Here is a 26,139-nt window from a genome sequence, read left to right as displayed (position 1 = left end):
CTACCAGATATTAGTACCAATAAGCAGTTGAGGGGTGAAAAGATACTTTCGATACATATTACTGTGGATCTACACTTTGCCCTATAAGAATTAGTGACAGAAATTGGGAAGGAGTCAAGTGGGGAGAAATCCGGGACGCTCTTGTACTTCAGAACTGAAGACCACTTTGGCATTTCATGGCAATTATGATGAACGTGGTATTTTGCTAAATTAGGAGTGATGTGTTCGTTAAGGACTGTTTTCTCCCTCTCTCTCTCTCTTAGTGCCTTATTTGCTTTTATTTTGGTCAGATCTTTTTGGTAAAGAATTTAAGTCTTCCCTACTACTCCTTGATATGTAACCTTGTACAAGTCAGCCATATTGGGAACCTGCTTCCCGTTTTGGACAGTGGGGATAAATGCATACTCTACCTTCTCACACGGTAGTTATGAGTTCCAAATGAGAATATTTTATAAGCATGAAGCCATGTGTTATACTTGAAAGTGTGTGGCCTTTAGAGGCAATCCCGGCTTCACACTGAACCCTGCTACTCAGCAGATATCTGTAACCTCACTTGACTTCAGTGTCCTCATATGGAAGGGGGGAGAGGAATGACCCCTGTTTGCCAGAGTGTGTGAGACGACAAAGGACCCATTCAGTATAGAGACTTCATGTATTCTCATGCACATTTATGCACTTAGGAAATAATAGCTGCTATTAGAAATCCAAATCCTTAATAGTTGCCTGTGCTTTTTACTTAATCCCATTTAACTGAAAAGAAAACTGAAGACCCAAGAGGTAATTTGCCCGAATTACACAGCTAGCTGGTGAGTGGCTTAGTACTGACTCCAGCTTTCTGCTCTATCACTTAGGCTACCATTAATAAGTAATAATGTGGGAAAATAACAGCAGAAGCACCCTCAACTGGCTTCCTCTGCACTGATTCATAGCTGTAACCTCGTGCTCTCTCTTCTCTCTCTAAATTGTCCTTACTGATCCCCAGGGCGAACTAAATGCTTACAACTAAATAGGGTGCGTGATGCTGGGGCACAGCTCTCTGTTTACCTAATGATTTGGGTACTTACCGAAAATTGGTTGTGTTTATTTACAAACCCATTTTTTTAATAGTTTTTTTTTTAAGGGTTTATTTATTTATTTCACAGACAGAGATCACAAGTAGGCAGAGAGGCAGGCAGAGAGAGAAGGGGAAGTAGGCTCCATGCTGTGCAGAGAGCCTGATGCGGGGCTTGATCCCAGGACCCTGAGATCATGACCTAAGCCGAAGGCAGAGGCTTTAACCTACTGAGCCACCCAGGCGCCCCTACAGACCCGTTTTTAACAGTTGGCCTTCTTCTAAAAATTATGAAACATTTGTAAACATGTTAATTAATGAGTATAAAGAAAAGTCATTCTTTGAAAATTAAGTTGAATGCTCCGGGGACATCTCAATATAAAAGAGTTCTTAATAAATTCGCTCTCGAATTTGAGGAAGGCTGGATAACTGTGAAGGAGGGGATGCGGGCAGGGTTAGGGGTGGGTGTGTGTTGGAAATCATCAAAGTCCAAAGCAGTGCAAGTTCCTGAGCCAGCTATTAGTTGTTTGCAAGGAAGTGAGCTCACACTGAAATGTAAATTAGCCACATTGCAAAGCACACTGTTTTGTTCAGGGGACTTTTTTTTTCATGGTAACACTTTGTCCTTGAAAGAAGTGCATTAATTTACATTCTGGCACAAGATTTTTATGTCATGGTGGATAGACCAGTGATGTAATGGCTTCCGTACTCATATTATGTTTAAAGTCCTTTTAAGTTCTCTCTCCATTTATAGAAACCGTAAATGGAAATCATGGATGTTGGGGTCATGGTGGGCCTGGCTTCTACAAAAAAGAGGACCCCAACTCAGTAGGCGGTCCACAGAAAATGTATGGCATTAGCCCTGTATGAAAAGATTTGTGAATGTATATATATGTACATGTTTCAGTTAAAATCTTTAAGGATATGTGACTATAATTTTTATAGTTACTGACTTTTCCATTTAATGGACCAACTATAAGGTTTCATCTGGCAAGGAGCTTTTACAGAGGTCCAGCTAGACTGGAAATATATGTTTTGACCTTCCATCCTTTGCATATAGAGGTAGATAGAATATAAATTTCTGTATTCTGTATATCTTTACCATGCTATATTGCAATTTTTAAATTGAATGTCAGTTCCTGTATTATAAGTATCTCAAAAGCCATGGTTCTTTCTATCACCTTCGTAGACTTTCCAGTCTAGGGAAGAAGGCAGACATTAAATAAATAATTTCAATGAGATTATTGAATAAATCTGAGGAAGTAGTTTGGGATGCTGTCTGATCATGTGGTAAGGAGACGTGATTGAGTTTAGAGGTTAAAATTTACCTCACTCATTTTTTTTCACCTTGATCTTATATAAGTATATGTCACAGTGCTTTTGGGGGTACACAAAGAAATAAAATTCCTATATTAGATAGCTTTTACCCTGAAACAGCTTCAGTTTTCAGTGTATGTCAGAGTTCTCAACTGAGCTTTTAATCCATCATGTAGTTTACAAAGCTAAATCTTCATATGTTACAACTGAATTTAAATTCAATATTTATTTTTAATTATCATTTATGGATTGAATCAAAGGTGTTTCCCAATTATTTTTAACAAAATGAAAGATGTAACATTGCGCTAGAATCCTTATTTTGTATTTCAGATTCTATTCTAAGGTATTTTTATTATTATTATTATAAAAGAAATGTTGATGCCATGTGTTGTAACTAGTGGAAAGAATGGAAAGATAATGAGTATTAAGAGTCCAGGATCCATCTAAATTTCTGATTTCTTAAATAGATTGATATTTAACTATAAGATAGGTAAGACGAGTCCCTTATTCCTCTATTTGGTTGTTAGATACGTAATTAAAATAAAATTTATTTAGAGCTACACTCAACCCTCATGAAACTGTAACCTTCTTACTTACTTCTTTATGTTGATGTTACCATTCTTCCAATCACCCAGGTTTGAAAATGCTGTCATCTTTGACTGCTTCATGTCCATTTGCCACAAACATTCTGTAAGTTCTGTCTCTATAGTATCTTTAATGCTCATCTCCCTTTCAGATCTTTGCCTCTAGCTAAGGTTAAACTATACCTCTTACCTTGAAGAGTTTTTTTTTTAAAGATTTTATTTATTTATTAGAGAGCACAAGCGTGTGTGGGGAGAGGCAGAGGGAGAGGGAGAAGCAGGCTCCCTGCTGAGCAGTGAGCCCCATATGGGACTCAATCCCAGGACCCTGGGATCATGACCTGAGCCAAAGGCAGTTACTTAACTCTGAGCCACCTAGGCGCCCACCCTGAAGAGCTTTCTAATTGGCTTCCCTACTGATGGTCTCTTCTTTCACAAATCCATTCTTCACTGTTGCCAATTTTTAAAAAAATATGTAGATATATATTTTATTTGTCAAGAGTAAATGCCAGATTTTTTTTTTGAAATATACCTGTAAATTGAAACAAGAACCTCATCCCCTCCCAGATCAAGGACCCACTTCCTCCTTGATAATTCATCAAAGGATTCATTCAAAACCCCTCTGTTGGATTTTAAGATCTTTCAAATCAAGATCTGTGTTGTTCATTTATTCATTTATTCTTTTATTTAAATGTGGTAAATATTTGAATGCCGTGCTTAATACGAATTCTTAGGGATATAGTGGTCCCTGCCCTAATCAGTTTTATTGTCTGTTTTCTCACCTTTAAGTTCTTCCTGCATATAGCACAAAGATGTGTTAAATTTACATAAACAGGATTTTTTGTTTTACGTTTATAACATGTGCTTTTTATGGAGTTGGAGAAGAGGTACAGGCTATCTGATAATATTTCTGAAATGTAAGTTCAAATTTTCCGTCTTTTCTAATCCATGTAAGTAACTATTTTCTGCCATCATTTTAAAATGTTACTGGAATTTAAGTGTTACTGGAATTATATTCGTTTCCTAGTGTTTAAGCCAAATTCTGGTAAAAGACTTGTTTTGACTAAGTTTGGAGAGTATCCTGGAACATCACACTTTAAAGGATTCTTTGAAATCCTGTGTCGTAACTCCTTCTCATAGTCCAGGGAAAACTTAATTCTTGAAGTGTTTTATGTGATCTATATTACACACTTGAAACTACAGGAATAGATTCATTAGAAATGATTACTCCATCAAACAAATACTGTTGTCTTAAAAATGCTATGTGAAGAGAGGTTTGTAAAATAATGATTACCCATATAACCCCGTTCCTCAGTAGCCTTGATTTTTATTGTTGAGTGAAGCTGTGCCTTCCAGAGTCAAACTGTTGAAGTGAGCTTGTCTGCAGTCTGTCTTCATGACATTTCACTGTTGCTGTTACAATAATGAGCAGAGTCATCTTGTAAATTTACAAACGAATATTTGAGCAGATTTGCAGCAGAAAATGCGTGTGAACTCCTTAAGTACATTTTGAAAAATGTATTCAGAATTGGAGCTTTCCTATTTTAAATAGTTTTTGAGCTGTATCTCAGGTTTAAGTAAACCCCACTTATTAAAATAGAAGAGAGGAACAGAATATAATTGGATAATCAGTTTGAAGAAAATGTTGGTCAGTCTGAAAAGACATCTGCTGTTTAGTCATTAGATTTCAAAGAGACAAAAATTTCATGCCTAAAGAACGAAATAGAAAAAGGAAATGCTGGGGCACCTGGGTGGCTCAGTCGGTTGGGCATCTGCCTATGGCTCGGGTCATGGTCCCGGGGTCCTGGGATTGAGCCCCGATCAGTGGGGAGCCTGCTTCTCCCTCTCCCTCTGCCTGCTGCTCTGCCTACTTGTGCTCTCTCTCCATCTCTCTAATAAATAAATAAAATCTTTAAAAAAAAAAAAGAAATAGAAAATTCTTAGAGTAACATATTGTGGTTTTTCTCTTAAATTGAAAAAATACTGAAAAGGGTTTGTTACCAGAAGGAAATGTTTCCTAATATTTTAAAAATTAGATTATATTACAATTTCACAGTATCTATTTTTTATTATTGCTCTTATAATTGTTGGATATATTCATTCATTAGAGAAATATTTATTGATCACCTACTGTCTGCCAGGTACCATGCTAAGTACTAAGACAACAGTGATTAACAAAAGCTCTGCCGAAGCTTACTTTGTAGTAAGGATAAAGACTAAATAAGGGAATAAACATCTAGTATGCTAGGCAGTGGTAAGTGCTATGAAAGAATTTCAAGAATTGGGGGGGGGGATAGGGGACAGGGAGGGATCTAATTTATATGGAATAGTTTGTGTATATCATTTTAATAATTTAACAATGAAATGACTTTTAATATGGATTGATCTTGTAAAAATAATTACTGTAAGGAGTACTTCTCATCAGAACTGGCTTAATTTTTGAGCAAAACAATTTTATATTGTTTGGCAAAGGTAGGTGGGACAAGAAAAAATGTTACTTAAATATATGCTGAGGGGCGCCTGGGTAGCTCAGTCAGTTAAGCAACCAACTCTTTTTTTTTTTTTTTTTAAGATTTTATTTATTTATTTGACAGAGAGAGATCACAAGTAGATGGAGAGGCAGGCAGAGAGAGATAGAGAGATGGAAGCAGGCTCCTTGCTGAGCAGAGAGCCGGATGCAGGACTCGATCCCAGGACCCTGAGATCATGACCTGAGCCGAAGGCAGCAGCTTAACCCACTGAGCCACCCAGGCGCCCAAGCAACCAACTCTTGATTTCTGCTCAGGTCATGATCCTAAGGTGATGGGATCTATCCATGCAGTGGGCTCTGTGCTTGGTGTGGGTCTGCTTGTCCTTATCCCTCTGCTCCTCCCCATGCACGCTCTCTCTCTCCCTCATAAATAAATAAAATCTTTTTAAAAATGCTGAATTTCATGACATGAAAGCATTAACTCTTAAGCTTACTACATATTTTTCATAAAGAAAGCATGGCCCGGGACGCCTGAGTGGCTCATTTGGTTAAGCAGCTGCCTTCGGCTCAGGTCATGATCCCAGCGTCCTGGGATTGAGTCCCACATTGGGCTCCTTGCTCGGCAGGGAGCCTGCTTCTCCCTCTGCCTCTGCCTGCCATTCTGTCTGCCTGTGCTTGCTCTCTCTCTCTCTCTCTCTGACAAATAAATATAATCTTTGGGGGGGAAAAAAAAAAAAGAAAGCATGGCCTAAGAATTGAGTTAAAGCTGGGAAATAATTTTCGTAAAGCTCTTTCTAACATGGGGGCTATAACAGGCTACTGTATCAATAGATAATTTTTGAACTTTTTGGTCAGAATGAAGATTTTTCACCAAAGTACCCATGCTTAGACAAGCTTAACCTTAGGCAAAACTACTAAATAGAGGTCTAGCTATAAGCGATTTTGAGAAAATTCTGCCTTTGAAGACTATTTTCCATCTTCACTTGCCTAAATTGTCTCCATTTGTCAGCATTTTCCGTTACTCAATTTGACATCTAAAATTTTTGTAACCGTATTAGTCTTTTATTTTTTAATTATTTTATTTAAATATTCTATTTTATTATAACTGTTATTTTATTCTCTAAGTTCTAATTTGTTTTTCCTTTCATTGTATATACTAAAAGGTAAGAGAATACACTGGCAAATTTTTCAAGAGCTGGATCTTTATTAATTCTGTCATTTTATTTCTTAGTTCTTTAGTTTCTCCTCTGATCTTTATTATTTCATGACTCCTTTTAGAGGGATGATTTGATTTTCATCTTGAGTAGACTGCTTAATGTATGCCTTTCCTTTTAAATAATCAATGCATTTAGAAAGTTGTAAATCTTACAACAGAAGAAGCATCCCTCCTCCTATGACTATCAGAGCCATCCACTGCACCCAGGTGCCATTCCTTCCCTTTTATCAAAGTCTTCCCTGTTTTTTGCTTCAATGCTTCCCTGTAGTCATCAATCTCATCTTCTGCCTGGATCATTCTCATCATTCTGGTGTGTTTCATATTTTTAAAAAAATCAACAAGTAAACAAGTAAGCAAATCCATTGCCTTGATCCCTCACCTCTTCCAGCTATAATCCCATTCTGCAGCCTCTCTGTGCAGATTTTCTGAACAAGTTCTGATCATGTCCTTCCTTACTCCTCTCGTACTCCATTAACTCTTAAACCCACCTCCGGCTGGGTTTGTCCCCACCCCTCTACTGAAACGCTCCTATCTCATTTGGCAAAATCTTTATGTTGACAATTCCCGTGGCATTTTTCTTTGTAGGTAGTAGTCACTCTCTTATTTGACATTGTGGCCATGCCTTTGGCCATGAAATACCTTTATCCTTTGACTTGCCTGACACCAGACCTTGAGGATTTTCCTCTACTTCATTGGTTATTTCTTTCCAGTCTCTTTTGGTGCCTTCTCCACCACTAGACTTCTGTTTAGAGTTTTTTGGAGCTTGGATCTAAGTTCCAGGAACATTTATCCCAGCTATCTGACACCTCCACTTAGGCGTCTCCAAGGTACCTGTAACTTAATATAATGAGAAATGAGCACTAATGCAAAAACTGTAACTAATGAGGAAGTGTGATAAAATGACTGGATACAAAATAAATGTACTCAACGCTTTCATTATAATAGAAATAACCATGGGGAAATGAAACTAGAAAAAAAGTATTTACTATAGTGACAAAAAAAAGAAAGGAACAGAACTCGATAAAATATTTAGTAAGAAAAGCACAGAACCTATAGTCAAAAGATTTTAAAATTTTATTGGTGAGCATGAGAGCTGAACGAACTAAACATATATGCTTAGATGTGAAGCCTTAATATCATAAAATGCCAATCATTTCAATTCATATGTAGATTTAAGGCAATTCCAATTAGAATCTCAATTGGGCCGGGGCTTTTTGTTGAGGAGAAGATTGGGTAATACTACTTTAAAATGTATACAAGGGTTGGAGGCTCCTGGGTGGCTCAGTGGGTTAAGCCGCTGCCTTCCGCTCAGGTCATGATCTCAGGGTCCTGGGATCGAGTTCCACATCAGGCTCTCTGCTCTGCAGGGAGCCTGCTTCCTCCTCTCTCTCTGCCTGCCTATTTGCCTACTTGTGATCTCTCTCTGTCAAATAAATAAATAAAATCTTTAAAAAAAATGTATACAAGGGTTAATATCTAAAATTAACTTTAAAAGGTACTTTTATTTATTTTTTTTAAGATTTACTTATTTATTTTAGGTGGGGAGGGGCAGAGGGAGAGGGAAAGAGAAAATCCCAAGCAGACTCCCTGCTGAGCACAGAGCTGACATGGGGCTCAATCCAAGAACCCTGAGATCATGACCTAAGCTGAAATCAAGTCAGATGCTTAACTGACTGAGCCCCCATGTGCCCCAGCTGTTAAAAAAGGATATATATGGAGTTAGGAACTTGCTTAAACAAATATTAAACATCTTATGATAGATTATAATTAAAACACTGTACTATTGGCTTAAAAAGACAAATAGTAGAACAGTAGACAAATAGAATTAGTACCCCAAAATTGATCTCTGAATATATGAGATGCTACTTAATACCAAAACCAGTACCTCAATTCAGTGGGAAAAGGGTGGTTTACATTAAAATTGTATTAATAGAGGACTCCTATTAGAAATAAAAAGGGCTCCAACAAATCAAAAAGGTGTAGATAACTTAATAGAAAAAAAAAAATGAAGAAAACTAAGCAAAGACCCTTTCACCAAGAGGATATCCAGACGCCCAGTAAACATGAAAAGTTAACCCAACAATATTAATAACCAGAGAAATGTAAAGTAAAATATCAAATGGGATGCCACTGCACACCTATATCAGTGAGACTAAAATTAAAGACTGATAGTACTGGTATTGGCTGCGTGTGGAGTACCTGGAATTCTCATACAGTTGTAGGAGTATAAATCAGTGAGAATAGTCAAAGTTGAATATATGCATACCTTATAATCTAGCAGTTTTGTTTCAGTGTGTGTTTATATATGTATATACACACACGTACATATATACACATATATACATACACACACAATAAGAATGCATATACACGTGCATGCGATAATACAGACAAGATCATTCTCAGAAGCATTACTTGCAAAAGTCTAAAACAAGAAACAACTAAAGTGAGCAAAAGAATATACTTTGATGGTTGTATATTTATATAGTGGAATACCATGTAGCCATAAAAACCAACTGTCAGCTGCTACAGACAACAACATAGATGAATTTCCAGACACCAGTGAAATAAGAATCCTTTATTTGAGATTGAATGACGACGATGACAAGATGCTGATAATTACTGCAGGGACATCTCTCCATGATGTGGGTCCGTACCATGCACTGTAAGACATTTGTCATTTCTGGGCTCTGCCCACTCAATGCCTGTGGCACTCTCTGGTCATCCAGCAACTACAAGTTCATTCCTCCCCCCAACCCCTCGTGACTTCGAGAAGCCATTTTAGGGGGCAGGAGCAGAGGCTCTACCCCTATTGAGAATCACAAGGCTAGAGGAATGGGAGGTGCCTCTCTGCGGGCAGAGGTACCTATGCTGACCTTGAAGGATAAGTACGATCTTAAACCCAGAGACCTTGGGACACAAATAGCATATAAAAGCGGGAGTAGCATAATGTAGACTCTATCCCAACTGATGAAGCGGCAGGTCCGTGTTGGAAAATAGAAATAAAGTTGGATAGAGTGGAGTTGGAACTGTAGATAGGAAGGAGTGTGACAGAGGTGAGCAGACAGGGAGAATGTCATTTTCCTCTTGAATGGCTCCTGCAGACCGCTGCCAAATTAATTTTCTAAAACATTGCCCTGTTCAACGGTCCACTTAATATTGCCTGTGAGTCTTTACACCTTTGCTTGATGCCCAAGGCATTTTATCTTATCATATTCATTCCAGTTTATGTCTTATTACTCCTTAAAATTAATTAGGTATGTCCGGCTGGCTGATCAGACTGTTATCCCCCCCCCCCCCACAACTTTCTTTGTCAATATGCTCACTTCATGCTTTTATTACTATCTTTCTTCCTTTATAAAATATCCTCATTCTTTCTATACAGCTTACTATTCCCAGAGACCTTCTTTCTAATGAAACTGGTACATATCACACCACACCATCCCCCTGTCTGTTTCCTCTTTCTTAGGGTATTTATGGTTTGTTCTACGATATTGGCCACAAAATTGTAGATGGTTTTTCATGCTTCTTTTTCTTTTTTCTCTGAGTAATTTTTATTCTTCTGAAGAGCTGTGTGAAGTTAAGATCTATGCCTCCCAATATTTTTATAAGCCTCCAAAGTAGCCTTTTTTTGGTCCATTGATGAAGAGGCGTTGTCTTTCAAGCGAAACAGCATTAGACATTGAACACCCTGAAAACTTCAATTCGGTATTTGTAGATCACAGTATATTAATATTGCAGCTTTATAATGTGTCTTCTATTTAAATTACCAAATACTTTTTGTTTCAGTAACTCGATTCAGTTCTTTTTGAAGGTAGGAACCGAAATGTTATGTGACTGTGTCCCCCTTGAGGCCTACCTGGGTGTCTGGCTCACAGTGACTACTCAGTATTTTAAATTTTGATTGATTTTTTAAATTCGCTTTATCAATTTGCCTTAACTGTAACTATGTTCAGACCTTTGTTTTGTTTTGCTAACAATAGAGGGCACCATGAAAATACTTGTACACCCAAGAAATAATCCCGTCTCAGTCCTTGGTAGCTTTCTTGAGCCACACTTTGCTCTTTCTAAACCGTGTCATACAAATTCAGAAATTATACTAAATCAAAGCAGCCCAATCCTAACTATAGGCTTCCGGTTATTTTTTTGAGAAAAAAGAGTAAGTACTGTCATATTTTGATCCTTTGTAATTTTCAGACTTTTTCTTTCTCTCTCTTTCTAATCTTTGCCCAAATGAAATCTTACCCCAGATCTGACTGTATTAATTAAATACATTCCTTTCCTGAAGGAAGAAGATAGAAGCGGAGAGCAACGAACAGGAGCCCCACCTTTGTCTCCCTCCCCCTCCTCCTGCCATCGACAGCACAGCTCCAAAGTCACTGTAACTCATCTGATGAAAACATGCTTTAAAAAAAAAAAATGATGATTTTGTGATATCTCCTCTGGGAATTTAATCTGAAACCAGAAACATTTTCGTTTCCCAGTGATTTTTATGTACAAAGGAAAATGTTCTGGAATAAATTCCTGGTTTCAGCAATGGAAGAGTTAATCCACTAAGCAGCCCCAGACTGAGATATTGCCACGGGATAGTGCTTTCTGTTTCTGTCATTTGTGGTTTAAGAAAAGAGGGTGGTGTTCTGCATTTGAAAGGACTTTAATGAATGCTGTCAGTGTTTGTGAGAGCTAATGGTCAGTATGGGAAAAGAGAGGGGGGGAAAGTGGTCGAGCTGCTTCAGGATAGGTGGATGAGAGTTTGCTCTGATTGAACGGAATGTTCCACTGTGTTGCATCGCTATTCATTCTCCTTTGTTCTTTATCATCTGCTCTCTTGGTATAAAAGTTAATGCAGATATATATGTGAACGTGATTTATTGCCTTTCGATCTGTTTGTTGTGTACAGGAGGGCATAGACTTCTCTTGTCTTGGTCGGATGCACAAAATCCGGGTGCAGTGCTTTCTGCCCGTTGCCTAGACGATCACTTGGTTTCTCTGAGGATGTCTGGTTCTCGTAAAGAGTTTGATGTGAAGCAGATTTTGAAAATCAGATGGAGGTGGTTTAGCCATCAAGCATCATCTCATTCTACAGTTGACAGCCAGCAGGGAGAATTTTGGAATCAAGGACAGACTGGCGCAAACGGTGGGAGAAAGTTTTTAGATCCATGTAGCCTCCAGTTGCCTTTGGCTTCAATTGGTTACCGAAGGTCCAGCCAACTGGATTTTCAGAATTCACCTTCTTGGCCAATGGCATCCACCTCTGAAGTCCCTGCGTTTGAGTTCACAGCAGAAGATTGTGGCGGTGCCCATTGGCTGGATAGACCAGAAGTGGATGATGGCACTAGTGAAGAAGAAAATGAATCTGATTCCAGTTCGTGCAGGTTGATTATTTTCTTACTGATAGAAATGGGGTGTGGGGGCATATGCTCTATAGTGTTAATAATTCAGTGTGTGTGTATATATGTAGACCTCTACATGCATACCCACATATAACATCTGGGTATGCATATATGGTACTTTCGCTAGGGTTTTACTAAAATGTTATAATATTAATTTTAATTCTATAAAATTAGGAAGACAGCAAGTTGCAATCATTCTGAAATATCTTGTATTCCATATATAGATGTGGCTCTGCCTCGAAAATAATATATAGTAGCAATTTTATGCATCATTGTGCAGTTTGCTTCATTCATTTACCGTCTGGAGTCATAGCAAACTATAGAAGAGATGACATTTTACTTTGTCACAGATTACGGAGTCATTTTTTAATTTTAATGAAAATGAAAGGTTTTACAAGGAGATGCATGTTGTAGTTGCCACTCATTTTTTTTTTTTTTTACACCACTGTAGTTAAAATAGTATTTTTTCTTACGGTTATCTCTCTTTGTCCTATATGTTGCAGCCCTCCAGACTAACACAGGAAATACAGTAGCATGTCTCTTTCTGAGATGACAGCTACTAATTCCTGTTACCTTCACTTCACTGAAAATTGTGCTATTTAGGGAAGTGAAGGACATTCCTTCAGGAGAATATCAGGGAACACAGAGGGGCTAGATGTGGCCAGCTGCCGAAAGCAGGGAGAGAAGAAGGGAGAGTGAGTTTGAGGAGAGAACATAAAGAAAAAATTGTCTGATTTCTCAATGACTCCATCCATCTTCCCCCTGGGAACCCAGCTTTATCTTTGAAATGAATTTTCTTCTCAATCAGTTTAAACTACTATAGCATATTATGTAACAACAAGTCACAGCATGAAAATCATCTTTCTGGTTCATCTTCACACAAAGATATTTCTCAATATTTAAAGGCTATTGTCTGTCCAATTTGATTACTGGGTTCTTTTTAAAAAATTTCTTGGCAGGTTTTGATAACACTTGTAATTTGTATGTTGGTTCTTAATTATAGGCATCATAAGAGATGAAGTCAAAATGCGTTCGTAGATTCAAGTATCTCTTACTTGGGAATATTTATTGCCTTCTCCTTTTCTAACCTTCAGAACATGGAATTCTGAACTATGGTGTTGGAATAATAATAAATATAGACCAGTCGTCTCTAATCATTTGTATAATGGAGAGAGGGGCATATCTTTACATAGGTAACTAACTAGAGCATTTAATTTTAAATATTTTAAATTAGTTTGTGAGTTGGCATTACGTGAATAAGAACCACAAACAATTTTAATATGGAGATCAGTCGAGTAAGTATGGTTTCATTACTTTGTATTTTCTTTGGAGACTTGTTGCCATAAAGAGAATAATAATTATAGAGTAAAAGGGTCAAGGTTTATCATTTTTATGGAAATCCAAAAAGTAATCATCTTCCCATTTGAAATCAATGCAATATATCAAGACTATTATAACAAAATCAGAAAAACAAAACATTCATTTATCATCATAAGTTATAAAAATCTTAACATGTATCTACTACCTGGAGAGATCGGACATATGTGAGTATAAAATCTATATACAATTTTAAAGTTGGAAAGGTTATACACACATTGGTTGCTATAATTTACCTCCTATGGCAAAGGTAATATGCATAGCTAATGATTATTGAAATCAAGTTAATATATTCTTTAGTATACATATCAAAATATCATCTTAGTGGGATATTTATTATGAAAGAAAAAGACTGTCCTTTTCTTTTTTATGCAAGAGATTGCTGTATGTGTACTTCAAGAACATAAAATTGACATTCTTACTTATAGGAGATATAAAAGAAAAACAATGATCTTTTTAAAAAAAATCTAAATAGGGGTGCCTGGGTGGCTCAGTGGGTTAAATCCTCTGCCTTTGGCTCAGGTCATGGTCCCAGGGTCCTGGGATCGAGCCCCATATCCTCTGCTCAGCAGGGAGCCTGCTTCTTCCTCTCTCTGTCTGCCTGCCTCTCTGCCTACTTGTGATCTCTATCTGTCAAATAAATAAACAAAATCTTTTTTAAAAAAATCTAAATATTAGTTGTTTTAAAAATGCTAATCAAAAAGCTTGAGAAAGTAAATAATAAGATGAGAGTAGTTTACATCTGCAGTGACCAAACTAGTTCTAAAATAAAATTTCAAAAATGAAATGGACTTTTAAAAAGTCTCTGATTTTTAGGGACACCTGGGTGGCTCAGTTGGTTAAGCAGCTGCCTTCGGCTCAGGTCATGATCCCAGCGTCCTGGGATCGAGTCCCACATCGGGCTCCTTGCTCCACGGGGAGTCTGCTTCTCCCTCTGACTCTGCCTTCCACTCTGTCTGCCTGTGCTTGCTCTCGCTCTCCCTCTGAAAAATAAATAAATAAAATCTTTAAAAAAAAAAAAAAAAAAGTCTCTGATTTTTAGATAGAAAAGGGAAACTTTGTCAAGGCAACTTACTATTTGCAAAGGTTTGAAATTTCTATACTAACATCTTATTGCAAAAAAGTAAAAACAACCATTCTAGATTTAGAAATGTCATTTCTGTGTACCCTACTACTCCTCTGTTTTTTCCTAGATTAAATATATCTGATTCTCACATCTTCCTTCAGCTGAATATTTGATCTTTGTCATAAGGATATATTTATTTGCCCCTAGCTTTTTTTAATTTTTTTTAAGACTTTATTTATTTATTTGACAGGGAGAGATCACAAGTAGGCAGAGAGGCAGGCAGAGAGGGGGCAGAAGCAGGCTCCCTGCTGAGCGGAGAGCCCTAAGCGGGGCTAGATCCCAGGACTCCAGGATCATGACCACAGCCGAAGGCAGAGCTCAACCCACTGAGCCACCCAGGCGGCCCTGCTCCTAGCTTTTTGATTAAGTGAGCAGTCTCCTTAGGTGGTGGCCCTTCTACTGTAAACAAATCAGAAGCTGTCACTGTTTGTTAATGGCAAAAGAAGTCACACTGACATTCATCAAATTTTTGTATATGACTTGGGAACAAGTTTTTTTCTTTTTCTTACATAATATTTACAAAAGATAAAATATGGTAAACATTTGAGTATGTTATAGATTGGTATCTTAAAATATTTTTTTTGTTTGTTTGTTTTTTAAAGATTTTATTTATTTATTTGACAGACAAAAATCACAAGTAGGCAGAGAGGCAGATAGAGAGAGGGGGAAGCAGGCTCCCTACTGAGCAGAAAGCCCGATGTGGGGCTCGATCCCAGGACCCTGAGATCATGACTTGAGCTGAAGGCAGAGGCTTTAAACCACTGAGCCACCCAGGCATCCGGTATCTTAAAATATTTAAGACAAAAGAAATTTACCTGATATATGGAGAATTTCTTGTGTAAGCACTCATAATAGTTAACATAGGTAGATCTCAGAACTTAGACTGAAATTTTGAATTATTAGAAAAAAGGGAAAACAGCTGAGTGGCTTTACCTGCACAAAATCCTAGCACCCACAGTGGGTCTGCACAATTTCAGACAGAAGTTAAGGCATCATATGTTGCTTATATGTTTGATTAGTTGCATTCTAACTAGAAGACATGTCAGTCTTAGCCCATGGACTTCTGCTAATTTCTCTTGCCACGCATCTAAGTGATTTTAAAGTGTTCATCAGGGACTCCTGGGTGGCTCAGTGAGTTAAAGCCTCTGCCTTCAGCTCAGGTTATGGTCCCAGGGTCCTGGGATCAAGCCCCGCATCAGCCTCTCTGCTCTGCAGGGAGCCTGCTACCTCCTCTCTCTCTGCCTGCCTCTCTGCCTACTTGTGATCTCTCTCTGTCAAATAAATAAATAAAATCTTTTAAAAAAATAAAAAATTTAAAAAAAAAAAGTGTTCATCATGGGGCGCCTGGGTGGCTCGGTGGATTAGAACCTCTGCCTTCAGCTCAGGTCATGATCTCAGGGTCCTGGGATCCAGTGCCACATCGGGCTCTCTGCTCAGTGGGGAGCCTGCTTCCTCCTCTCTCTCTGCCTGCCTCTCTACCTACCTGTGATATCTGTCTCTGTCAAATAAATAAATAAAATCTTAAAAAAAATAAATAAAAGTGTTCATTATTTGGGGGCACTTGGGTGGCTCAGTCAGTTGAGCATCCAGCTCTTGATTTTGGCTCAGGTCATGATCTCAGGGTTGGGAGATCGAGCCCCACATTAGGTTCTATAATGAGCATGAAGTCTGCTTGGGATTCTCTCTCTCCTCCTTCTGCCCCACCCTGCTCATGCTTGCCCTAAATAAATAAAATCTTTAATAAAAGTTTTCCTATTTTAACTTTTATCTTAGGTCTGTAGCCTAGCCAACATTTTCTCGATGGGAATCATCTAAGTCATTACCTTGATGTTGAAATACAACCCTTATTTTTCACACTGTGAGGAATTTTAGGCCCTAAGTCAGGGTTGCCAGTGTGCAGTAGTTACTAAGACCATAATTCAGGATGAATTCTTTTTTTTTTTTTTTAAGATTTTATTAATTTACTTGACAGAGAAATAGCAAGAGAGGGAACACAAACAGGGGGACTGGGAGAGGGAAAAGCAGGCTTCCCACTGAGCAGAGAGCCCGATGCTGGGCTTGATCTCAGGACCCTGGGATCATGACCCAAGCAGCAGAAGGCAGACGCTTGACGAGTGAGTCACCCAGGTGCCCAATTCAGGATGAATTCTTATGAAGGCCAGCGGAGTTTCCATTATGACCCACCATGTGACCATAGATGTTACAAACACAGTTTACATTTCACTAGACTTGCCACCTTTGAAATTTGAAATTATGTAATTTTTTTTTAAATTTTGTTGACTTATTTGACAGAGATCACAGGTAGACAGAGAGGCAGGCATAGAGGGGGGGAAGCAGGCTTCCCACTGAGCAGAGAGCCTGATGCAGGGCTCCATCCCAGGACCCTGAGATCATGACCTGAACTGAAGGCAGAGGCTTTAGCCCACTGAGCCACCCAGGTGCCCATTCTTGACCTATTGAGGGAAATTTCATTATTTCAAGTTTTGTTCACAAATTTAGGGTTTAATATTTTATATGTCAGATTTGTATGTCACATTTTAGTCAATATGTGTAAAATATTACTATACTTTATAAATATTCAAAAATGGTAACAGCTAATACTAGCTGGGTGCTTAGTATCTGTTTTAAGCATTTTAGTATGAATTCATTTAGTCTACACAACAAATTTCTGAGATAGCAGCCACTGTTCTTGTTCTAATTTTATAGATGAGTCAATGAGGAACAGAAAGTCTAAGTAATTTACTCAAGGTTCGTAAGTGAAATAACACTGCATTTTAAAAAATAAACTTTGTATTTTTACAACTATTTTAGATTTATAGGAAAATTGAAAAATAGTGTAGTGGATTCCTTTATACCCCAAACCCAGTTTCTCCTATTTTTAATATATTAGTATGATATATGTGTTACTATTAATAAAACAATATTGATACATTATTATTAACTAAAGTCCATACTTTATTCAGATTTTCTGAATTTCTGCCTAATGTCCTTTTTCTTTTTTTCTTAATTTTTAACAGATTTTATTAATTTATTTGACAGAGATACGGCAAGAGAGGGAACAGAAGTAGGGGGATTGAGAGAGGGAGAAGCAGGCTTCCCACCGAATATGGAGCCTGATGCGGGCTCGATCCTAGGACCCTGAGATCATGACCTGAGCTGAAGGCAGACGCTTAAGGACTGAGCCACCCAGGCGCCCCTAATGCCCTTTCTCTGTGGTAGGATCCCGCGCAGAACACCATGTTACATTTAGTTATCATGTCTCCTCAGGCTCGTCTGGGTTGTGACAGTTTCTCAGACTTTCCGTGTTTGTGATGACCTTGGCAGTTCGGGGAGTAGGGTCAGATGTTTTGTAGAATGTCTTAACTCAGCTGAGATTCATCTAATGTTTTTCTCATGATTAGGCTGGGGTTAAGACCACAAAGGCAAAGTGCATTTTCATCACAGCATATCAAGACTCTGTACTATCAATCTGAATTATCACTGTTGATATTGACCTTGATCACTTGGAAGTAGCTGCATTTTGAGCCCAAACAATTAAGATGTAGATTGCGTGCTCACAGCCCAGTCTGTGTGTGACTATTTCAGTTGTCCATGACTCTTTCGTCACCAAGTTCAACTTGGGTTAACCTAATAGTTAATGATTCATTCTAACCACTTTCACCTTCTCTTCTCAGCTGATTTTCTTAGCCTGGTTCTTAAAAATGCCAACCCTGGCCTGTTTATAGGTATAGCCTCTTAACAGGGACATAGTGCTTCACCCACAGTCATCTGTCTGGCCGTGTTAATTGGTTCCTTGTTCCTCTGTTTCAACTACAGATGTGGACACTATTCTTTGGCTCCTCTTGAAGGCTCTGAGGTCCTCCTCTTCTCCCAACAAGGAGTTATCTTCGCCTTTTCTCAAGTCCTACCTCCTTTCTCTTGCCCCTCGTTACGCTGTCTCTACCTCTCCTGGTTTGAACCAGGGTATTAATTCTGGTGCAGTCCGAAATTAAATCCTCGACATTTCCACAAATTCTGTTTTCAGAGATGGCAGAGAAGTTCAGCTGTACCGTACTTGGATCTGGGGAGGATCTCTGTCATCCTCCCTGACACATATATGCCCAAGTCAGAGCATGAATTTCTTTGACATAAACAATGGAACTTCTTCCCACATGACACTTTGTGCACGCACGTGCAGGTGTGTGCGTGAATGTGTGTGCACATGTGAGTGTTAAGTTTTCTGTACAAAGTTCAAGGAGCTCATGAGCCCTCTGTCTGCTGTACCATTCTGCTTTCTGGGCTTTAAGCAAATGAAATTGACTGGCTGATTGAAACAGAATAGGCATGTATGGGAATCCTGTTAGTTCTCAGAACTGCCAGGAAAGCTGCAGGATCAGCCTAGGACAAAGGATAGGCACTTCAGTTGCACAACTGGCCCTTTACAGCTCCGGATTTGCAAGGCAGATGAACCTGCCTTTATCCATTTACTGTTTCTATTTCATTTTCATCCATTTGGAACTAGAATGTGAGGCTTTATATTTTTAATATTAGATATATTAGGCATGAAAACAATCAACACACGCAACCCCATGTGCACATAGCCATAGAATTTGGTCATTTAACTTAAGGGAGCCAATCAGTAAGGAGTAGGCTAAGATGATCTAGTAAGAGATTCTGAAATACAGTGGCTCAAATAAAATGGAAGTTTATTTCTCTGTCTCCTAACAGATGGAAGGTGGCTCAGGGCAGATAGGTAGAGCTGCTGCTTAAGTTCACTCAGTGACCCAGATTTCTTCCATACCGTTTCTCCATCCTGTAGGGTATTATCTCTTTTTTTATGTTCAAAGCCAGCTTACTCATCTCCCCCCTCTGCATTCTAGCCCACAGGAGGGACCCGCAAAAGAAAAGGGAGGACATTAAGCCAACAACACAAGTTGCATGTATCATTTCTGCTGATAACACCATTCTGTTGTTGCAGACCGAGACAGATGACCACAACTAGTTGGAAGGGAGGCTCCAAACTGTTATCTTCTCTGAGTATAGCCATGTGTCCAGCAAAACTCCTTACTGCCATAGAAGGAAAGAATGATTTAGGAGTTAGAATCAACAGGTGCAAAGGTGAAGACAGCTAAACAGAATTCTTCAGATTGAATTTTTTAATTAGCTTTTTTCCCACATTATGTAATATTTTTACCATAGAGACATTGGAAAATAGAGATAAGTAAAAAGAGAAATATAAAAAATCACTAAGTATGCTCCCACCCGAAAATAACAGCCAATAACAATTTGGAGAAGTGCCCTTTCAGTATATTTTCTATGCATGTGTAAAAAAATATGTATTTTGAGAGTGAAAATATGAACCTTCCTGTAGATATTATTTTGTAAACCACTTTTTTTTTTTAAGACTTTATTTATTTCTTTGACAGAGAGGGAGAGACAGCAAGAGAGGGAACTCAAGCCAGGGGAAAGGGAGGAGAAGCAGGCTTCCCGATGACGAGGGAGCCCAATGTGGGCCTCCAGCCCAGGACCCTGGGGTCATGACCGGAGCTGAAGGCAGATGCTTAATGGCTGAGCCACCCTGGCATCCTGTAAACCACTTTTTTGCCTGAATATAAATACTAAAATCAAGTCTTGTTTTGTCACAAAAGACAGGAGCCCAACTCAAACTGACGTAAGCAAAAACTAGAATTTTTTTGGTTTGTATAAATAAATAAATAAAACGCCCAAGGATAGAACTTAGCTCTATCCATGACTGAAACCAGATACTCAAACAACACCAGAAATTGATCATTCTCCCTATCTAGATTCTGTTTTCCTTTGTGATGGCGTTTTCTCGGGCAGGTTCTCAGTGTGGTAGCAAAAGCCACTTAGGTTTACTTTTTTTTTTTTTTAAGATTTTATTTATTTATTATCTTCACCTTTTCTCAAGTCCTACCTCCTTGAGAAAGAGAGAGAGAGAGAGATTATTAGTAGGCAGAGAGAGGCAGACAAAGAGAGGGGAAAGCAGGCTCCCTGCTGAGCAGAGAGCCCATGTGGGGCTGGATCCCAGGACTCTGAGATCATGACCCGAGCTGAAGGCAGAGGCTTTAACCCACTGGGCCACCCAGGCACCCCTTAGGTTTACTTTTTATCAGCTTAGCAACCCCAATGGAAAGAGAGTGACTCTTCCAGAAGTGCCAGGCCACATCTTGAAATTGACTCTTGTTTGCATCACTGGTTCACTCAAACCAATCAGAATTGCCCAGAGATAGGATAACTTTAATGAGCTTGTTCATTTTTGCCTGGGAGAAGATTCTTCTCTGCCCACATTGTGTGGACTGAGCTGGGGAATGTGTTGTTTCCCAAAGGGTAGAAATGGGTCTGGATAGGCAAAAACTGTCCACTAAAACAGTTTTCCATGTCATTAACTCTTCTATCTTTTTAGATGACTATGTCACCCAACCTCCCCCCGACCCATGCACAGAAAAACCTTCTGTTTAACCAATGTTCTTTTCCCTTTTGGAATTTAGATTATTTCCAATATTTTCCTGTTAGAAACAATCTGCAATGTGGTAAGGTCTATATACCACAGATGATTGTTCCCTTTGGATGAAGTCCCAAGGATTTGTGCATTTTTAGGGTGTTTGATTTGTATTCTCAAAGTGACTTTAGAAACATTACTATATTTTAATTCTCAGCACCATTTTATGAAAGTGTCCGCTGGCCCTTCCCATTCATACTGGTTATTATTTAATAAAATTTGATTCTTATAAACATTTAATTATCTTCCCTATAGATATTGTGGTCAAGGTGCCAGGAAAAAAAGCCTTTAAATTCTGAAATCAAAAATCTATGTCTTAAGAAGGGAGGAGGTAAAGGTATTCTCTTTCTTTTCTTCTTGTCATTTCTCCTTATATACCTGATTTGTTCCCCGCTTTAAAGGAGACACCCCGAATCTTCTTCCTCACCCACTTAATTCCAAGGCGCATTTCAGATCTCATCTGCTACTTGTTGCCTTTCCAAACAATAGTTCATATTGATCTTCCCCTTCTCAGTATTCCAATAGCAATTACTCTCCAGTTGGGGATGTACACAGTGATCAGCTGGAGAGACGGTAAAAATAGAGTTCTATTTACATTTTGTCTTATGCTTTTTTATTGCGAGGTAGTTGGAACGCCATGTTAGTTTCAGGTATACAACTGCGATCATTTACATACATTATGAAGTAATCACCATGATAAATCTCGCTACCATCTGTCACTGAACAAAGTTGTTACCATATTATTGACTATATTCCTTTATTTTATTGTTTCAAGCTCTACTTTTCCCTATGTTTTAGAATATAAATAATAACTGTACAATGGTGTCTGTATATTCTTTATAAATTAGTAAATGTCCATGCATTTGGGCACATGCTTAAAAAGATACCGTAAAGGATATGCATAAAAAAGATTTAGAGACTGCTAGCCTATACCGAGCAATTTGCATTCTTATTTTACATTTGTGGTTTTGAATATTTGTAGAGGATGCCAAAATTCATGATCCAGTAACTTGCACTTTTGCAAAAGCATGAATTCTGAAGGCCAGAAGCTCTGAGGCAGGTAGCTGGGAATATATCACTTACCGAGGGAGCCAGCCACACAGACCAGCTAGCCTTTCAACGCAGCTTTGTTTTTGCCGCAAATCTACAAACAGTGTAATTCTTAGGAAGTGACTTTTAGAATTATTTTGAAAAATCACTCCATGAAGAAAGCCTTATGCAAATTCTGATGACAAAAGGGAAGAATCCAAGTGGTTTTTACCACTTAATGGTACCAGTGGTACCAGTGGTCCTGGAACTTATTTTGTACGTGCATTTGCAAGTGTGCACATGTGTGAAGACTGAGGAATTGCAAGGGCGGGGCAGTGTTGCTATTTAATTTTTTTTTTTTCCAGTTCATGAAACTTGACTCTTTACATTCCTTCCTAGAAGGATCCTCTCTTCCTTTGCGTCCCCCGGTTTCTAACAACTGGGGCAGTACTGCATATTAGGAGTTATTCTGTAAATAGTTGATGACTTGGTTCTGTTTGATACTTGCCTCTTTTCTATGTTGAGGCGTTTTTCTGACTTACAAGTTCATTGCCTACTGCCGAGGAACAGTGGGCTAAAAATTAAATGTTTCTTTGTAGCCCAGAAATAGCCAGCCATGCATAGTTCTCTACAGTGAACATCTGTTATGAATGGTTTTAATGATTTACCATCCTAGTTAAATCATATAAATAAAATGAAACAGAGATGTTATAGATGTTATAGATGTTATAGATCTTCTGTTATCATGTAAAAGACTCTATTATGGGTTTTGAGTCTACCAAGTTTCCTAAAGACCATTTCAATTAGGAAATAAGAGATTTAGTTATAAAATTGATAATGCTGGGAGTTGTTTTTTTTTAAAGACAGCTGACCAGCCAGCCAAACAACATTATATAAAGACAAGAGACAGGCCTTTCCATTTGCCATTTAAACCAGAGGTTCTATTAACAGTAGCTTACCTTGATTCTGTACTTCTTCTGTGCTAGAGTATCCATTCATCATTTCATTTAATGGTCTCCCATGAGGGATCCTTTAAAGAAAATACTGTGTATTACTTATGCTCGTTTTGCTATTGAAAAAGTTAATAGAACTTTCTGCATTGATGGAAATGTCCTATATCTACACCATTTTTTAAAAGTTTATTTATTTATTAATTTGACAAAAGAGAGATACAGTGAGAGTAGGAACACGAGCAGGGGGAGTGGGAGAGGGAAAGCAGGCTTCCCACCAAGCAGGGAGCCCGATGTGGGGCTCTGTCCCAGGACCCTGGGATCATGATCTGAGCCGAAGGCAGATGCTTAATGACTGAGCCACCTAGGCGCCCATGCACCATTCATTTTGGCAGCCATTATCCCCCTGAAGTTATTGACTTTTTGAAATATGACTATTCTAACTAAAGAACTGAATTTTTCATTTAATCATAATTAAACCAGAATAGCACCATGAGGCTAGTGTTATTGTATTGGACAGCACAGTTCTAGAATTTTCCTAAAATGGTCTTGATCACTACACTGTACGTTCCTCTCCCATTCAACTCCCCAAACCAAAGTACATGATAGGAAAAGAAATAATTAGAAAATATTAGCATTGTAAAGGAGTCATAGTATTAAAAGCATTCCGATTAGCCAGGGATAGAGATGTGATCTCTGTCCCATGGAAACTGAAAAGATTCTTGCTCTCTTGGGGCGCCTGGGTGGCTCAGTGGGTTAAGCCGCTGCCTTCGGCTCAGGTCATGATCTCAGGGTCCTGGGATCAAGTCCCGCATCGGGCTCTCTGCTCAGGAGGAGCCTGCTTCCCTTCCTCCCTCTCTGCCTGCCTCTCTGCCTACTTGTGATCTCTCTCTCTCTCTCTCTCTGTCAAATAAATAAATAAATCTTTAAAAAAAAAAAAAAAGATTCTTGCTCTCTTACACCCAGCAAAGGGGCAGCCACACAGCAGGAGACATTTGTCTAGAATTTTTTTTTTTAAAGATTTTATTTATTTATTTGACAGAGATCATAAGTAGGCAGAGAGAGAGAGAGGAGGAAGCAGAGAGCCCAATGCAGGGCTTGATCCCAGGACCCTGAGACTGTGACCTGGGCCGAGAGCAGAGGCTTTAACCCACTGAGCCACCCAGGTGCCCCTATATACTATATTCTTAAAGTAAGCTAGAATAAGGAAAATGTTGTAAAGACTAATATGAGGAAGAAAAAATCCATGTATAAGTGGACCCCCACAATTCAAGCCCATGTTGGTCAAAGGTCAGCTGTGTTTAATATCCTAAACCATTACCCTGTACATGAACTGTGGACTATCACCTATTTTTAAGTAAAGGATGGCTTGGATTTATGTCACTAAAACAGTTTAATTGCCTTCCTGCTTTCAAAGAATAATCTCTTATACCCTTAAATATAATGTTAGGAGATACGCTATCGTTATGAATATAGCTTGGCTCTTTTTCAACAGGGAAGGTATGTTGACCAATGAAAAGATCTCAAAAACAGACACCTCAAAGAGTAGGTATGGTTATTAACTACCAGATGTCACATTCACTCACAGTGTGAGTGACACATGTATGATTTGAGCCATCATTGAATTTAAAAGACAAAAAGTGATGATGATTACACATTACTCTTGACTGGTAGCATTGATGACTTCTATCACACTTAAAGGTTTTTAAAGAACTTGATAGAGAAGATCTCTTCAGTGTCATAGTAACATTTCAAAAGGTGTGTTCTCTTTCTTTTCAGGACTTCCAACAGTAGTCAGACGTTATCGTCCTGCCATACTATGGAGCCATGCTCATCAGATGAATTTTTCCAAGCCCTTAATCATGCTGAGCAAACATTTAAAAAGATGGAAAACTATTTGAGACATAAACAGTTGTGTGATGTAATTCTAATTGCTGGTGATCGCAGAATTCCAGCTCATAGGTAATTGTTTTCTAAACCTCTGTATGTGAGAAATATTTCCTTACTAATTTAGTTGTGCATGTTGAGATCATTTGTTCCAACTAACTTTTGGGAAGGGGCATCTTTCATGGGATTTCTGCAAAGAAAACAGTGCATGTGAAATTATTATTATTTTTTTAAGATTTTATTTATTCATCTGACAGAGATCACAAGTAGGCAGAGAGGCAACCAGCTAGAGAGTTAGGGAAGCAGGCTCCCTGCTGAGCAGAGTCTGATGCAGGGCTCGATCCCAGGATGCTGGGATCATGACCTGAGTTAAAGGCAGAGGTTTTAACCCACTGAGCCACCCACTAAGTGACCCTCAGGGGTTATTTTGCTTCTGCAAAAACATAGAAACAAAACATACTAGCCTTAGATTGGTCAGTATTGTTCGACAAAGATTTTAGCTCCTGTGAGCAGCTTTTCTCCTAAATTCTACCTATTAAATAAATAAACTCCACAGAAATTAAAGCTCTGAGTATTTAGAAGCAAAAAAGCCGGTGAAATGAAATAGCAAAAACAGAAGAGTCTTAAAATAGCAGCACCTATCCCAGCTTCTATTTGCTGACCTCCAAGAAATAGGAAAAGCAGTGATGTAAGGGAACAAAAACATTTGACACAAATGAAGTTCCATTTTTAAATAAGAAAAGAGAGATGTTTAATAAAGAACAATTCATTATGTTTCCTTTGATAATCCCATGTTCAGTTGTTCCATGTTAATCACTGTTATGACTTTTCTTAATGCTTTTAAAAGGTAATTAATACTCTGTCTCAAAGGTTTTCTTAAGCCTTCCAAAGTGGAAGTGAAATCATTAGGAAAAATGGGCTTGGTTTTAGTTTCCAATGATTCAATGGGCATATGTTTATTGAGATGCTACTAGATACTGTAACAAAAAGTCTGTGTTATGAGCATGGGTTTACTAGAAAAGATACTTCAACCTGTGAACCACAGAGATAGCTAAAATTCCATTTTTCCAAAACAGAGCTCATTAGCTTCCCTTCCATGCATGGGTAAACTCTCAGCGTCTCAGTCAGTGCCAGAAACTGCCAACTGGTCTCCCTGCTTTCACTCTTTCCCCCTACTTTCTGTTTGCTGCACAGCTACCTGAGGGATACTTTGAAATAGAACTCAGATCCAGTCACTCCTGTG

General features: G+C 38.5%; 1 protein-coding gene across 5 annotated transcripts in view; it reads left to right on the top strand.

Annotated features, from left to right (window-relative positions):
- The window catches only part of KLHL5 (kelch like family member 5), an 89,371-nt gene that overhangs the window by 8,782 nt on the left and 54,450 nt on the right, over positions 1-26,139 (top strand). For 2 of the 5 annotated variants that reach the window (XM_059163386.1, XM_059163380.1), the window contains exons 2-4: positions 11,536-12,010; positions 13,123-13,221; positions 24,789-24,971. In XM_059163386.1, the coding sequence (XP_059019369.1) occupies positions 11,631-12,010; positions 13,123-13,221; positions 24,789-24,971 (662 nt within the window). In that variant the 5' untranslated portion in view covers positions 11,536-11,630. The remainder of the gene's footprint in view (positions 1-11,535; positions 12,011-13,122; positions 13,222-24,788; positions 24,972-26,139) is intronic. The other 3 variants (XM_059163402.1, XM_059163392.1, XM_059163409.1) reach the window with 2 other exon arrangements.

This window comes from Mustela lutreola, chromosome 1 (assembly GCF_030435805.1).
Source record: "Mustela lutreola isolate mMusLut2 chromosome 1, mMusLut2.pri, whole genome shotgun sequence".
Taxonomy (NCBI): domain Eukaryota; kingdom Metazoa; phylum Chordata; class Mammalia; order Carnivora; family Mustelidae; genus Mustela; species Mustela lutreola.
This window is presented reverse-complemented; position numbering and strand designations above follow the sequence as displayed.